This window comes from Etheostoma cragini, chromosome 14 (assembly GCF_013103735.1).
Source record: "Etheostoma cragini isolate CJK2018 chromosome 14, CSU_Ecrag_1.0, whole genome shotgun sequence".
Lineage (NCBI taxonomy): Eukaryota > Metazoa > Chordata > Actinopteri > Perciformes > Percidae > Etheostoma > Etheostoma cragini.
In genome coordinates, this window is record NC_048420.1 from 9,813,894 (window position 1) to 9,827,468 (window position 13,575).

Genomic DNA, 13,575 nt, shown 5'->3' on the forward strand with positions numbered 1-13,575 from the left:
TCTGTGGGTGATAAGGCCTCATCTGAGCTTTTTCATTTGTGATTATCTTGTAACTTTAGTTTGTTTGTAATCAGTTACATTTTTCAGTCTGCTAAATATTTTCTGTAAAATAAGAGCAAATAAAGGAATGTATCTTTTTCCTCTACAATCAAGATATTGTGTATTTTATTATTTATCAGAATATCTGTGTATTTTCTTTTCCTTAAACAAGGATAACATACTCATATTAGTTCTTTTTTCCACAAGCTTTGTCCCCTTTTGATTTCAGATCTACACCCCTTCGTCACTAACATTTGAGAATATGTAACACACACGTCTCTGTGAAAATAAACAAAATAAATCTTGTTTTGATTAAATTCTATATAATGTAGTGATTTGAATTGTTTACACCATCAGTTCCGCCCTAGCACTGAGCTACTTGAGTGAGGCTTCTGCATGATTTGAGGCATACTGTATACGAAAAAAACAACATTTATCGGCCTGGGACTGAGTGGTTTAAAATACAAACGTGACAAATGTTTGTGATTCAAATAAACTTTATTGACTTTGCGTCCAGATGGCAAAGGGCATGCAAATACAGGCTTCCGAATCCAAAATTGTTTTTTTCCTCAGTTTGGGTCCATTTTCTTACAAAACTACGTGCACCTTAAGTAATCAATTCTGCAGCGTACAAACCACAAAAATACCAGTTTTACATTATCAAATACTGCACATAGAAAACATTTACAAAGCACAGGTATAAAATTACAGCTCCCTCTTTCTTTTCATAAGCACCCTTTTCCCTTTTGAAACGCTCCACGGTGGAAGGGTTGAGGCTGGTTAAGAAAGGCCAACCGCCTATCCACCAACACCAGCAATCCACCTTAACTGGGCTGAAGGTTTTGTTTGATTTCACCAGATGCTTTTATCCATCTTTACATTTGTTTCCAAGGCATCTATTTACTCTATGTGCTTGGGTCATTGTGGTCCATCAAATAAAATTGACACTATTCAAAGATTCCCCTCGTTTTTGGAAGTTAAATGTGCTCTGCTGGGCTTGATAGGATAAAGGATGTCTTGATAGTGGGGAGGGGAGCTACAGTGGTCTTAATATAGTTTTACACACAGTTGAAAAGGACAAAATGGCTACTCAGGAAACTTGTGCTGTGATATACCACATTTACAGATGTGGATGAAGACAAACTGGCATAATCTGCAGTAAAAACTCTAATTTGCCCGATCAGTTTAGCAGTGATGTCGGTTTTGCTCCCGTACATAAGCAAACAGACATTTGGAATGCATGCGTCGTTCGAAAATGAAAGAAAGTTAAGTAAAAACTCAAAAAAAAATTAAGATTCTTGCTCATGGGGCCATTATAAAATAGCAGTTATTCACAATGCATGGCATGCTCTATTACGTCTAAACCGCTTCTAGTGTTTCGAAATGTGATTCGAATTGATTTCCTATTCGTCATCGTGGTGAACTGATGTAGATTCAGCCTGAGGTCACGCACAACCTAGTCTCGCTTTGCCAACCCTTCCGTCACGGCGCTGTGGAGGAAGGTCTGGCGAGTCCACACAGCATTCCGGGATTGGGAGAAAAATGCGCTCTGGTTTATTGGCATTCACTCAACCACTCACAATTGTCTTGGGCGGCGCTAAGCGCTGCGTGGAGCCCCGGTGCCGCCGGAAGGAACTTGTTACGGTGGAACGTGTACGTTCAAGTTGTTTTAGCCGTGCAAAAGAAAACTTAGACTTCAGGCGGCAATGGGGCAATCCCAGAAGTGGAAGGTCGTGGATATAGACTGTACACAACCCAACTGGAATGAGCGAGACAGAAGCCGAGGCCCAAAGTGAAGGCCCCAGCAACAGTGGAGGCTACCGCCAATGGTTATTGCAAGAACAAGTATTTCAGAAAAGTGGAAGTCTAAGTCCATGCTACTTTAAGATACAGTGAATTTCCTTTGAGATTGAACTGTGTCTAATTAACCTCCTCATCATGTGTCATTATCATACTTTTTATCATAATCATATCATCATGAAGAGTAAATACAAACTTTTTCAAAGTAACCATGCGGCGAACATTTGTAAGTTTAAAGTACAAAAATCCTAACAATTCCATCAACTTGATAGATAAATCAAGTTCAGGTTAGTTGGTAGGTGTGTGTGTGGGGAGGGGACAGCAATCATTTCTGTTGGAAACCCATTTAAAGAAATAAAAAGGCATTTTGTTAAACAGAACTCATGCTTTTTTTCAACCACAGAGCCGTTCTTTTCAAATGAAGACACAAAGAATGAGACTAAGACGTACAGTAAACAGTGCAGTTAAAGTAGGGGCTGCCTCAAACCAATGCAGGCGAGCTCCCTGGAAGGTCTTCAAAGAGACGGTATAGCAAACAAGATGAAAAAAAGATTACACTCGGTTCTTGTGTAACGATTAAGAAATACATTCATAAAACTATACATATAGACATATATAACTTCGGTACAATATTTCAAGCAAAATACATTTGTCAAAACTTTCAGTTTGTGTGCTACAATAGTGAAGCAATGTCCCCTACACAAAATAAGGCCATTGTACACGTGACAAGCCCTCATTTTCACAAAAATCTCAAGGCAGGTTTTTTTTATGTTTTTGCCTCTCTGATTCTCTCTCCTCCTCCGAATAATACCTCTCTACTTACAAAAATAAAACACATTTCCAACATAGCACTCAAGAGACGATTCCGGTTGATTGAAGGTACAATGTAAAAGTTTAGCACACAATAAAAGTTGGGTTTGAGAATGCTTAATGTGGCTTTCACGGGGAAGCAAGCGAGCGTGTGGGTTTACATTACAAAGCATCCACAGCCCTTATATTCAAACTCAGCTGAGCCAGATGCCTGTCTAATTTAAGATAAGACTGTCTTTACCCATCTCAAACAAGCTCTACATGCCCCGTGCCGTTTCCAATAAAATGCCAAAGTGTCTATGATAAAGACTTTGATTAATCCAACAATTAAGCGACCCGCTTGCATGCATCTACCTTTCCATTTACACACCCTGCTGTAACACTGCCTGACCGCAGTTAACCCTGCTGCTTGTGAGGCTTCAACATCTCCTTATGCAACCTTTTCAACCCCCTTAAAACAGTAGTGTCAAAAAAAGTCAAACGTGATGAGACAATGCATGTTGATCGTGTGACTGCAGTCAATTTGTTCTAATCTAAAGTAAAACGGCGAGAGGCGTTAATGTTCATATCTGAAAACCCTGATCCTTCCCTGAAACCCTGAAGTCCACAACAAGAGTTTACAAGTGGCCTTTTTTTTTTTTTAATAAATATCTACACATTTAAATCTCTCTCTCACAGACGTTTTGGTGCTCATTTTTATGCATCGCACAGGACAATAAATGCACCTCATTGAAAGACATACACGTATACTACACTTTGAAGAAAGGCAATACTTCAACTTTCCTTTTGGTTGCAGGATTCAAAAGATTTGGACTAAGTCGGCAGATGCTCTCTGCTCTCCATGAACCACTCCCTGGGAATAACTAGCTCTGTGCATTGTCTCTTCCTCTACTTTCAATCATTAGTAATAACTGTTTCAGGCTACTCATTTTACAGCAAAGGGACATACACTGTCTCATATAAGCTTCAAAGCATTGGATATCACATGTAAAAATATTAATTTTTAAAGTTTACCAAGGACTAAACATTCAGCAGGGATGTTATACAAACCAAGTTTCTTTTGACCTCACAAAAGGCGCGCCATGAAGAGAATGTGTGCAAATACTAAGAGTATAAGTCCTTATTTTTACATCATGCCAGCTGTCCACAAAAAATAGATAAGTTACAAATTAAAAAAGGTACATAAAATGACATCATATACAAGACCATACAGTTACAGATCCAGCAAGGAATAGCTCCAAAGGGTTAAAAAGAAATTGGAACCCAGACCTTGATGGTTCTTCTAAAAAGGGTTGTATATATGATGGGAGGGTCTGAAAATCACCGTCACCATCATCATCCTCCCAAAAAAATTCAAGAATGCCAGAGATCCCTTTATCCAAAGTTCAAAGAGTGTTGAAATGTGAGCTCTGTTGGTCTGATGTGCTGACGAGACAAAGTGCCTCGCAGTTTCCCTTTTTGCAGAAAGATGAAGAGAAGAGTGAGCCAAACAGTTCGAAGCAGAAGACAGAACAGACGGTGGAGATAAAACCAAATGGGATTTTATAAACACGCACACGCTTTTAAGAGCCTAGAACTCTCTCCTACCACTACTGAAATAGGGCTCTAAAGTGTCTTTATCCATACACAAGGTTTGGTGTTGGTCCTAAGACCGACAGATTCAAAAACCCTCGGAACCACGAAAGAGAATGAGGACATTTTCATCATAAAGCAAAACAGTAAACACCAGTAGCTCCGTTTGCCCTGCTACTCCTCTGCCATCAATTAAGACTCAACCACTGCACATTTTACTTTAACAGGCGCCAGGTCAGTCTTACCATTTTAGTGATTTCAAATGCAAATAAATTCAACATAGTGCCGTTGGTAATTGTGCGAAGTGAACATTAAAAGCTATTTCTTTAACAAAAAAAGGAATTTTAAATACTCAAACGTAATTGCACATGTTTAGATTAACATGCCATTATCCTTCCAGACATACTTTTAAGATTTACTTGCAAAAACAAAACTATGTTTTTGAATAAGCCAATGTACAAGATTTAAATTATGGTTACTCAGACTGAAGTTGAAAACTGCGTGGCAGCACTGACCTGTTTCACCTGTCCTAGCAAGCCTTTACACTCAAATTCAAAACCTGTGTTACATTTCCATACTGGCATTCATTTAAACAATTCAGAGATGCACACTGCAGTGGGACCAAATAAAAACAAAAAAATAACAGTTGGACTACCGCTGCATGTCTATAATTCAAAAATAATACATATATTACGGTAAAGTGCCATCTTTAACACAAACACACTGCCTGACAGGAGACATGAAGATTGCGATGTTGCAACTGAAAGTTAAATAGTAAATCTACCGTACATCACAGGTTACCAATCAACCTGCTGGAAAAGTTAACACTGACGTAAACAGTCTGATATGAAAAAGAAAAACGAATCTGGAAATACAACAGTTAAAGTCAGTGAGTGTGCCAGCTGTCTGTGTGTGAGAGACAAGAGACACGCTCGCCCCAAAGAGGACCTCACAACCGGGAAATCAACAGAAAGTTCAAACAATACGGTGTTGAAAGTGGGACTGTGGCACCCCCTGGATGTGGCACAACAAGACACACAAGAACCCCAGACTAGAGCTGGACACATTTCCCCCAACGCCTATGTGCTAAGTGCCCTGCATGGCGCAACAGTCCCTCACTCTAAAGATGAAGGCGGGATCAGAATTTTTGTTCATCAGCAGATGAGTAGCTGGCTGAGTCGTTTGTTCTCTTCTTCTCCTCATAGCGCTGCCTCCCCCCAGCCCCCCCTCCCCCCTGTCACCAAAGCCTACCCGTCTCCCTAACTCGGTGCAGTGCTGTTTCCCAGGACGGATTGTAAAATGATGGGGCGCTAATACTCCTGTTACATTAGTCGAGGCAGGCAAAATAAAAAGATTGAAGCACTTTCAAATGTCTCAAGGGGTGCATTTAAACATGCAGAATGCAGCTGATACATATATAAACACAAACAAGTATTTAACTATCTATTTATATATATATATATATATATATATATATATATATGTATATCTATATATAAACTGCCCTGTGAAAATTATAGAATAGCAGTGTTGCTACATCACATAATAGCCATTATGTGAATATCCAAGCCTGATGCCCAGGTATGTGTTTGGCCTGCCGTTCTCAGCTCGTGTGTGTAGAATGTATCTTCTTTTTTGCATTACATCTAAGTCATTGACTCTGCTACATATCCATACTTTATACTGTATACTAGATCACCTACTACTTATAGTAATAATAACAACAATTGCTTTGGTTTTAAAAAATAAAGTTTTTTTTCCCCCTTAGTTTGGCATAGAGAGTTTATAAACTGGCATCGGAATGTCGTGGGATGGGTCGTGCCACGGAAATCTGGTAACTTGAAATGCAGTTTTGCTGTGTCATGGTAGGAAGTGTTGAAATGGTACGGTGGAAAGTGCTACATGTGTTGGTAAATTAAGTCTACCTCAAGTTGGAACTGAAATACTGCTCAGTGAGTGAGAATATGGACGTAGGGGAGGATATGGCAGCGTGTCAGTGTGTGTATTCACGTGGATGAGATCAGGTATTTGTACCTGTATGTCAAATGTGTGTTCCTGCACAGATGGGTACGTGTGTGTATGCCTACCTGTGTTGCACTTTGAATACAGTCGTTGTGTATATACAGAAGGTGTGTCCGCGTCTGACTCTGCCTGCGTATGTGGGTGTCTACTGGGTGTTTAGGTGCACGAGGGGCTAGTGGCGCTCTCCAGGGAGGACTGGGAGAGGCGTCTGGTGAGGGGTCCAATGCTGGGATCTGCCAGAGAGGAGGTAGGGAACAGCTTGTACCAGCCGCTGACTGTGGCAGACAGGTCCAAGTCCTCCAGAAGGATCTGGGCCATTCCCATGAAGCACTTGTGGTCCATACGCCCGTAATCCCCCCACACTATTACCTAGAGGAGAGATGAGAATAAATAATACATTCAACACTAAGACATGGGTGTACGTATGTCACATATTTTGAAAGGCCCGGCATAGGTATTTTCTCAATCAGGTCCTGCATGAACACACTATTTTTTTGTCAAAATTAGAAACTCTTTTGTTATTTCACAGAGAGTTCTGTGTTTTTTAGTCGGCGGTTAGCGTCGGCCAAGATGACTGCACTCTAACTGCTCTTAACTGCTAATTAACGCTAAAGGTCTTTTTATAGCTAAATGTTTATTGTTATTTTTATAGCGTTTCTTTTATACTGTATTTTTTATACCTCTTTATTTTCTATTCCAGTGTTTGGAAGCTGCTGAAATCTGCTGCTGGAAATTCAATTTCCTTGCGGGAGTCATCCCAAAAGGATCACTAAAGAGAAGTCTAAGTCTAATCATATATTTCTTTGGCTTGGATTCTTGCTTATTCACACATACATCTTTACCGTTACAGATATTTCTAAATACCTCCACTTACTTCTCATCCTGTATGACATGAGTAAGTATGACATGTTTTTGCTGATTGCCCCTTGTTCTCAGGGGAAAATGTAAAATGTCCTAATTCCCGTCATTAAAAACCAACACTACTTTTCCAGGGAGAAATATCTGAATGCACTGATGAAAATGCCAAGTCCATGTAGTGGGACATTTTACAGTAGTGTGAGGGGAAAATTCTGTCAGTCGGGTAACATGAGCCCACTTTCTTCGAATGCCAGTTTCACACATTTCTAGAAATGACGTTGCCTGGAAATTCAGACCCAAATCCGAAATAATTAAGGGCCTGGCATTGAATAAAGAAAGTTGCCCAAATCAAGGTGCGGCACCAAGCGTTTGCATTTGAAAATTTCACACGCAATTGGATAACACTACGATCAATCACAACAAAACACAGGGTGACATATCGAGAGCCCCATACGCTTAGCCGCCACTGGAGCTAACTGGTAGATTAAACTGTTGTCATCTGTTTAGCTCGCCTCTGGCCCGCCTATATCAGATACACCGATGTGATTGGTGCAGCTCGATTACAACTGTGTAGTTACTGAGCAGCATTACTCAATGCCAGCGGAACTCGCTGAGCAAATTCAAATTGTGCTCTTGCGGGAACTCTGGATTTTTCAGGGTAGAAACAACGTGCAATATCTTGAAACAAGGAAGAATAAGGCACATAATCCCGCTACAGAAATGTAGAAGTCAGTGTGTGGTGCTTGAAGATCAGGCGTGTGGAAAGGACCAGTATGAAATAAAAAAAATATATAGTACATGTTATAAAAAAGTGGGAAAAAGGACCTGAAAAAGGAAAGAAAGGTTAAGAACTCCCATACCTGTAGGACTTTGCCTTGAGGACTCTCATCAAACAACAGAGCCTGCTGGTAGGTGGGGTCCAGATTCTTTTTTACTACTTTGGTTTTCTTCTTGGCCAAGCACACGCCATTCTCCAACACATACACCTTCACGTAGGTCGCTGCGGACAAAGCAGGAAATTACAACACAGTGAAACTCCTACACGGCCATACAGATTGGACAAAGCAGCCATGTTAATAGAACTGGAATGCAGAAGAGTACCTGGTGTGTTCTTGGAGCCCGCTTTGGGGGTCAACCTTCTGGCCTGGTTGACCTCCACCTCCAGCTGTCCTCCTCTGTCTACCATGCCTACATGGACATCCCCTGGGAAGGAAAAAACAAACCATCTCTACCATTATCCAATAGAAATCTATATAAGCAGAACCAAAAACTCAAGTTATGTGCTATGAGCTTTGGTTCACTGGGCTTGCAATGACCGATGTCTACCTGCAGAGGGCGACACAGAGCTGTAAGTCTGTCTTCACAACCAGGTATGGGGGCGCACAGTGCTCTGTTCTGTTGTTTTTCACAAGCAATGACCTTTGCATGAAAGATTTATTCCTCATGCAAGAATAACTTCATCCGTGCTGAGTGAATACACTAGTATTGTGCAGTATTTGGCGGCCAGAGCCTTCAGCTATCAGGCTCCTCTCCTTTGGAATCAGCTTCCCGTCTGGGTTTGGGGAGGCACTGTCACCACATTTGAGAGTAAGCTTAAAACTCTCCTCTTTGATAAAGCTATAGTTAACGAGTGAGGAGTTGCAGGGTCTGCTTAGCCCGGCCCACCTGCTTCTCTTCATAGTGGTCAGATTCATTTACCATATAATCAATAATATAATAAAACTAGAGGGAGGCTTCTCTCTCTACCCTGTCTCTCTTAAATTGATGGTTATAGTTTTAGACTGCCGAGAGACTTCCTTTGACACAATGAGCCCCTCTCTCCTTAATCTTTCCATTTGTGTGCATTGACGTCCCAGAAATGCTTGTTACTGACCTAGGTCTGGGGAGTTATTCCCCAGAGTCCTTATGTTCTTTTTCCCCCAGCATGTTTCCTTAGGGAGGCTCCAAAATCATGGTTGCAGCTATCGCCGTGGTCCTGCTACACGTCCTGCGATGCCCTGTTACATCCTGCTACGCTCTGCGGTGCCCTGCTACGTCCTGCTGTGCCCTGTAATTCCGTGCAGTGCCCTGCCATGACCTACTACACACTACTATTTCTAGTAACTGTTCCATTATCTTTTATTGTAACTGTTATTGCCACTATTCATCACACCCCCCAACCAGCCGCTTCAGACTCCGCCCACCAAGAGCCTGGGTCTGTCCGAGATTTCTTCCTAAAAGTGCATCAACTAGAATTGTTGGGTCTTTGTATGTTGTAGAGTGTGTTCTAGACCTATAAGTAAAGTGTCTTGAGATATCTCTTGTTATGAATTGATACTTTAAATAAAATTGAATTAAATTAATTTTAGCTCTCTGCTGTGCATCTAACAGTTTACATACATGTATATACATGTGGGTATTTCGCTGTAGAGTTGAACCTCTGTCATCCTGCAGTTGAACAATATTTAGATTATCGCATATCACAACTTTATTTAACTGTGATTGTCTGGTTGCTGATCACATTGATGCTTTTTTGCCATTTTTAACAGAACTAAATCCTACATGAGTGCGAAGAATCTCATGCAATCTCAGAAAGAATCAATCAATGCTAGATGAGAATGAGATGGACTGAACAGGCAAAGAGGGGGTTGTCGGTCTACAGTCTATCCCACTTGGCTTACCCATGGGAGGTGTAGCTAGCGTTTGCCGGCCTACGATCTGAGCGGGGCCTAATCCATCCAGAAAGTCACTGAACTGGCTCTCTGGCCCCAGGCGTGTGGTAGGGAAGACAAAGCTGGGAGAGAAGAAGCAGAATAATGATGAAAGGGTTGGATATTGTACATGCACGGACGGGTGGATGAATTGCTGGTTGGATACTCACGTTCCATCAGAGCTGTTTGAGTTGGTGCTGCCGTCGGTTGAGTCCTTGCTGCCTTGCCGTGTCACTCGGTTCCTCATGTCGACGGCAATGCCGGTCTCTGTGCTCCGCCGGATGGTGCTGCGAAGCTTCTTCGTCCCGCCGTCTGAAAAACACAAGGAGTGAAATCTCCTGCTTTAATTGCCTTAATTTCAGCAAGACAATCCATTAGGCATAAAAATCAGAGGAAGGCATAGAGATGATGGTGACGATGAGATTGTGAAAAGATCCCAACCCCTATATATATTTTTCTGCAGATGTAAAGATATAAGTAAACAGACGGAGAAACAATGGAGGACGGCTGTTTCTGTCAAACTTTTTTGTCTGTGAGATGGGCTGAACAAGAAATATCCATGTTTGCTTCTTTAAACTCCCTACAAGTAAAGAGAAATTCCGGTTAGCCTGGAGAACCCCCATCCCTGACTCTTTACTTTGAAGCAAGTTCACTCAGGCAAAAAGGCAATCACACCTAATTTCCACTGGGATGTCGCCACACTATTGGAAAATCTTTCCAATCTGCAGGTTTGGCTACAACCCATTTTTAACATGTCCAGCCCATTTTACAATGGCTGTTGTGAGTCAGGGCGCAATGAGTTTAAGGGAGACTCCTGAGTCTGACTTGTGTGGTAGAAACGCACACAAATTGGCAGTTTAAGGAACGCTATGAGTGGCGGGGTAGAGAGAAAGGGAGGCTGAGCTGAGAGGTGGAAGAGGGATTGGGAAAGCTATTTAGGCTCAGCTAGGGCTGCAGCTATTGATTCTTTAAGGAATCGAGTATTCTACAGATTATTCCCTCGATTAACAGAGTAATTGCATAAGAACTACTCAGTAAGAATGTAACCGGTAAACAGCAAGAGTAAATATATTTATTATTATTATTTATCACACCCTTCCCCTTCTTGCCTCTAGCTCTTTGCACTGAATATGAAAAAAGAGCTGTTTACTAAGCTAAGGTTACATGTGACGGTTCAAAGCATACAGGAGGTCCATTCTGTCCAAAAGACAGAGTCCAAAACTGCGGGAGGAGAAAAAAAAATAAAGAATGCACACAGCACCTGCATGATCCGGCGACGTCATTCACGTGCAAATTAAGTAGCTATGCTGCGGGGAGGGGCTGGTTTGTCTCCGGCAGCAACTAAGTGTCCGAAGATTAGTAGCAAACTAAAAAATAGTTAGATTACAAACCGACAGCTTTCGTTTTAAATTGTTTGCAAAACATCGCTATTACAGTAGCATGCTGTAGTTGTGTGAAACACTGTTTTCTACTGAGATGATGTAGCAGCATGTTTGCATCTTAAAATGATCCCAAACTTTTCTGTCGTTTTCTCTCGCCGGTGTCTTCTCTTAGACCTTGGTCTTCCTTTGTTTGTAATCTGGGCTGTCAGTCTTGTGTCCACAGAAGCGTCAGCTCGTTGTGTGCCAGTAATAACCCTTCGTGCGGAAACACAGTGAGCAGTACACCGTTAGTTACATTGATTTAACAAAGCTTCCAGGCAAAGAACTTTGCTTACGAGATTTGTTTTTGTAATCAAATTATTCGAGTAATTCGAGGAATCGTTAGGCTGAACTCTGCTAACGCAAGGTGAACAGGATGGAGCTGGAGAACCCCATAAGAATAACACGTCTAATGACACACTGTATCTCTGTGTGACTGATGTTGGTTTCAAAGTAGTAAGCACAGTCAAAGTGATTTGGGTTAATGATGTGACATGCACACTCATGTAGTTTTAGCAGACAACCCTTGCCTCATCCCTACCTTCACTCCCAATCCATCCTGCTATCATTTTGCAACATAACCCAGAGTTCCAAGGGTCCAGAGAGGCATTGAAGGCTAGCATCTCACCGATGCACCTCGAAGCACTTTAGACAGACAGACAGACAGACAGAGACACACACACACACACACACACACAAAACACTAGACAAGCACCACTGTCCGTACACTCACACCTTTGTGCAACAGTGACACTCTCACAGACAGTGTCATCTACAGCAGTCTGGTGGGGGGGGGGGCAGTCTATAGAATGCTGCCGTTAGCCGTTGTGTTGGCTAAGCTTGTTTTATAAAGACCTCTACAAAGTCTCAGACTAATCTCCAGGACTTCCCTTTGACAGGAGCTTTCTAGGTTGGCACTTTTGTTTTTTTTTATAATCCTGCGGTAGTCGTTTTAAATTTATGAAAATGTCTTAAACCTTTTCCCTCTTCAACTTGTTTATTTGGAGATAAATCACTGGTTAACAAAGCAAAAACAAGACCAACAACTGATTAACCTTCTCAGTTTTAGTGCTGCGTCTCTCCTCTATATGGGAGCCCAGATAGTTGAACGGTACGGTAACCAAAGGAGACTTTTAACAAGCAGTTGCTTATTGCTGCCAGTTAAGAGCACACACACACACACACACACACACACACGTACGTACACACTCAGGTACAGCCGTCCCACTTCATTAGCCTGTGCAACTCTAAGCTCATTAAGCATCATCACCGTGCCCATTTCATTGCCATGACAACCACAGACACCCTGCATCATCGTGATCACTACAGAGATAAACAGATCAAAAACAAAGCCACTTGATGAGACTTTTTTTTTTTTGGGGGGGGGGGGGGCTAAAAGGAGGAGATTTAACAACAGGACACAAAGAGCCTTGAGAGACCGATAAAGACTGAAAACAGGGAGGAGAGGACAAGTAGAAGTGTAGAAGAAATTGGGGTGAAGAGGAAGATAAGAATGATGGGGTCCCATGGGTGTTGGAGACGAGTGCTGCTTTCTATTTATAATCCTGCAGTCAAGAATATTTCCAACACAGTGTGTGTTAAGTGTGTATCCATGTGTGTTGCAACTCCATGCTCTCCTGCTGCCATGACAACCCCCGCCCTCAGATCTGGACCCAGACAATGCCACCTGAGACAAATGGCGCCATGGCGACAGGCTCATCCCCCATCACTTTTTTCATCAATTTCCTTTATTGAGGCAGCGTTTCACATAAACTCTTTAGTTCAACACTTGAGTCTGAAACGCCGACTAACACCGACACTGCAGCAGTAACCTGACCTCTGCCTGGCTCATAATTGAACTGTACACGTCTGCTGATCGAGAACACAGCCTTTAAAATTGTTATTTGAACACTATTGGCTTACAAGTGTGCCTATACAGATGCTGGATCTGTCAAAACACCCATAAGAAACCCCGCTCTTTATCCTTGCACTATTAGACTTATCTGCACTACCACCATGACACACACTTTTACAGAGCACCTTACCACAAAGCACCTTAAGTGACCACCTGCAAGTGTTCCATGCTTATACATAACTTAGTACATTCATGTGGGTTTTTTATTTAGTTCATTTGTTATGATGTATGCGTATGTTGTGTGTGATGTCTGTAAGCTACTGGGACCTTGATTTTCCCCCTTGGGCTCAATAAAGTATCTATCTATCTATCTATCTATCTATCTATGAGCTAGTTTATATTACATCCCCACTTTAAACCCATCTTTGAACTATCAAGTATTCACTGCAAACTATAAAGTATTCATTTAACTCCATACACACTTGTTACTCATCTGACAGCCGGCTCC

The 13,575-nt window shown here is 41.8% G+C and overlaps 1 protein-coding gene across 3 annotated transcripts in view; it reads right to left on the reverse strand.

The window, feature by feature from the left end:
• The window catches only part of rims3 (regulating synaptic membrane exocytosis 3), a 51,903-nt gene that overhangs the window by 10,646 nt on the left and 27,682 nt on the right, over positions 1-13,575 (reverse strand). Inside the window, exons 3-7 of one of the 3 annotated variants that reach the window (XR_004659211.1) lie at positions 9,962-10,103; positions 9,762-9,874; positions 8,203-8,304; positions 7,962-8,101; positions 6,297-6,612 (exon numbers count right to left, since the gene is read on the reverse strand). Coding sequence is in view for 1 of the 3 variants with exons in the window: in XM_034891220.1 (XP_034747111.1) it covers positions 6,400-6,612; positions 7,962-8,101; positions 8,203-8,304; positions 9,762-9,874; positions 9,962-10,103 (710 nt within the window). In the remaining 2 variants the exon portion in view is untranslated. Of the gene's footprint in view, positions 1-518; positions 6,613-7,961; positions 8,102-8,202; positions 8,305-9,761; positions 9,875-9,961; positions 10,104-13,575 lie in introns of those variants that run through there. The other 2 variants (XR_004659210.1, XM_034891220.1) reach the window with 2 other exon arrangements.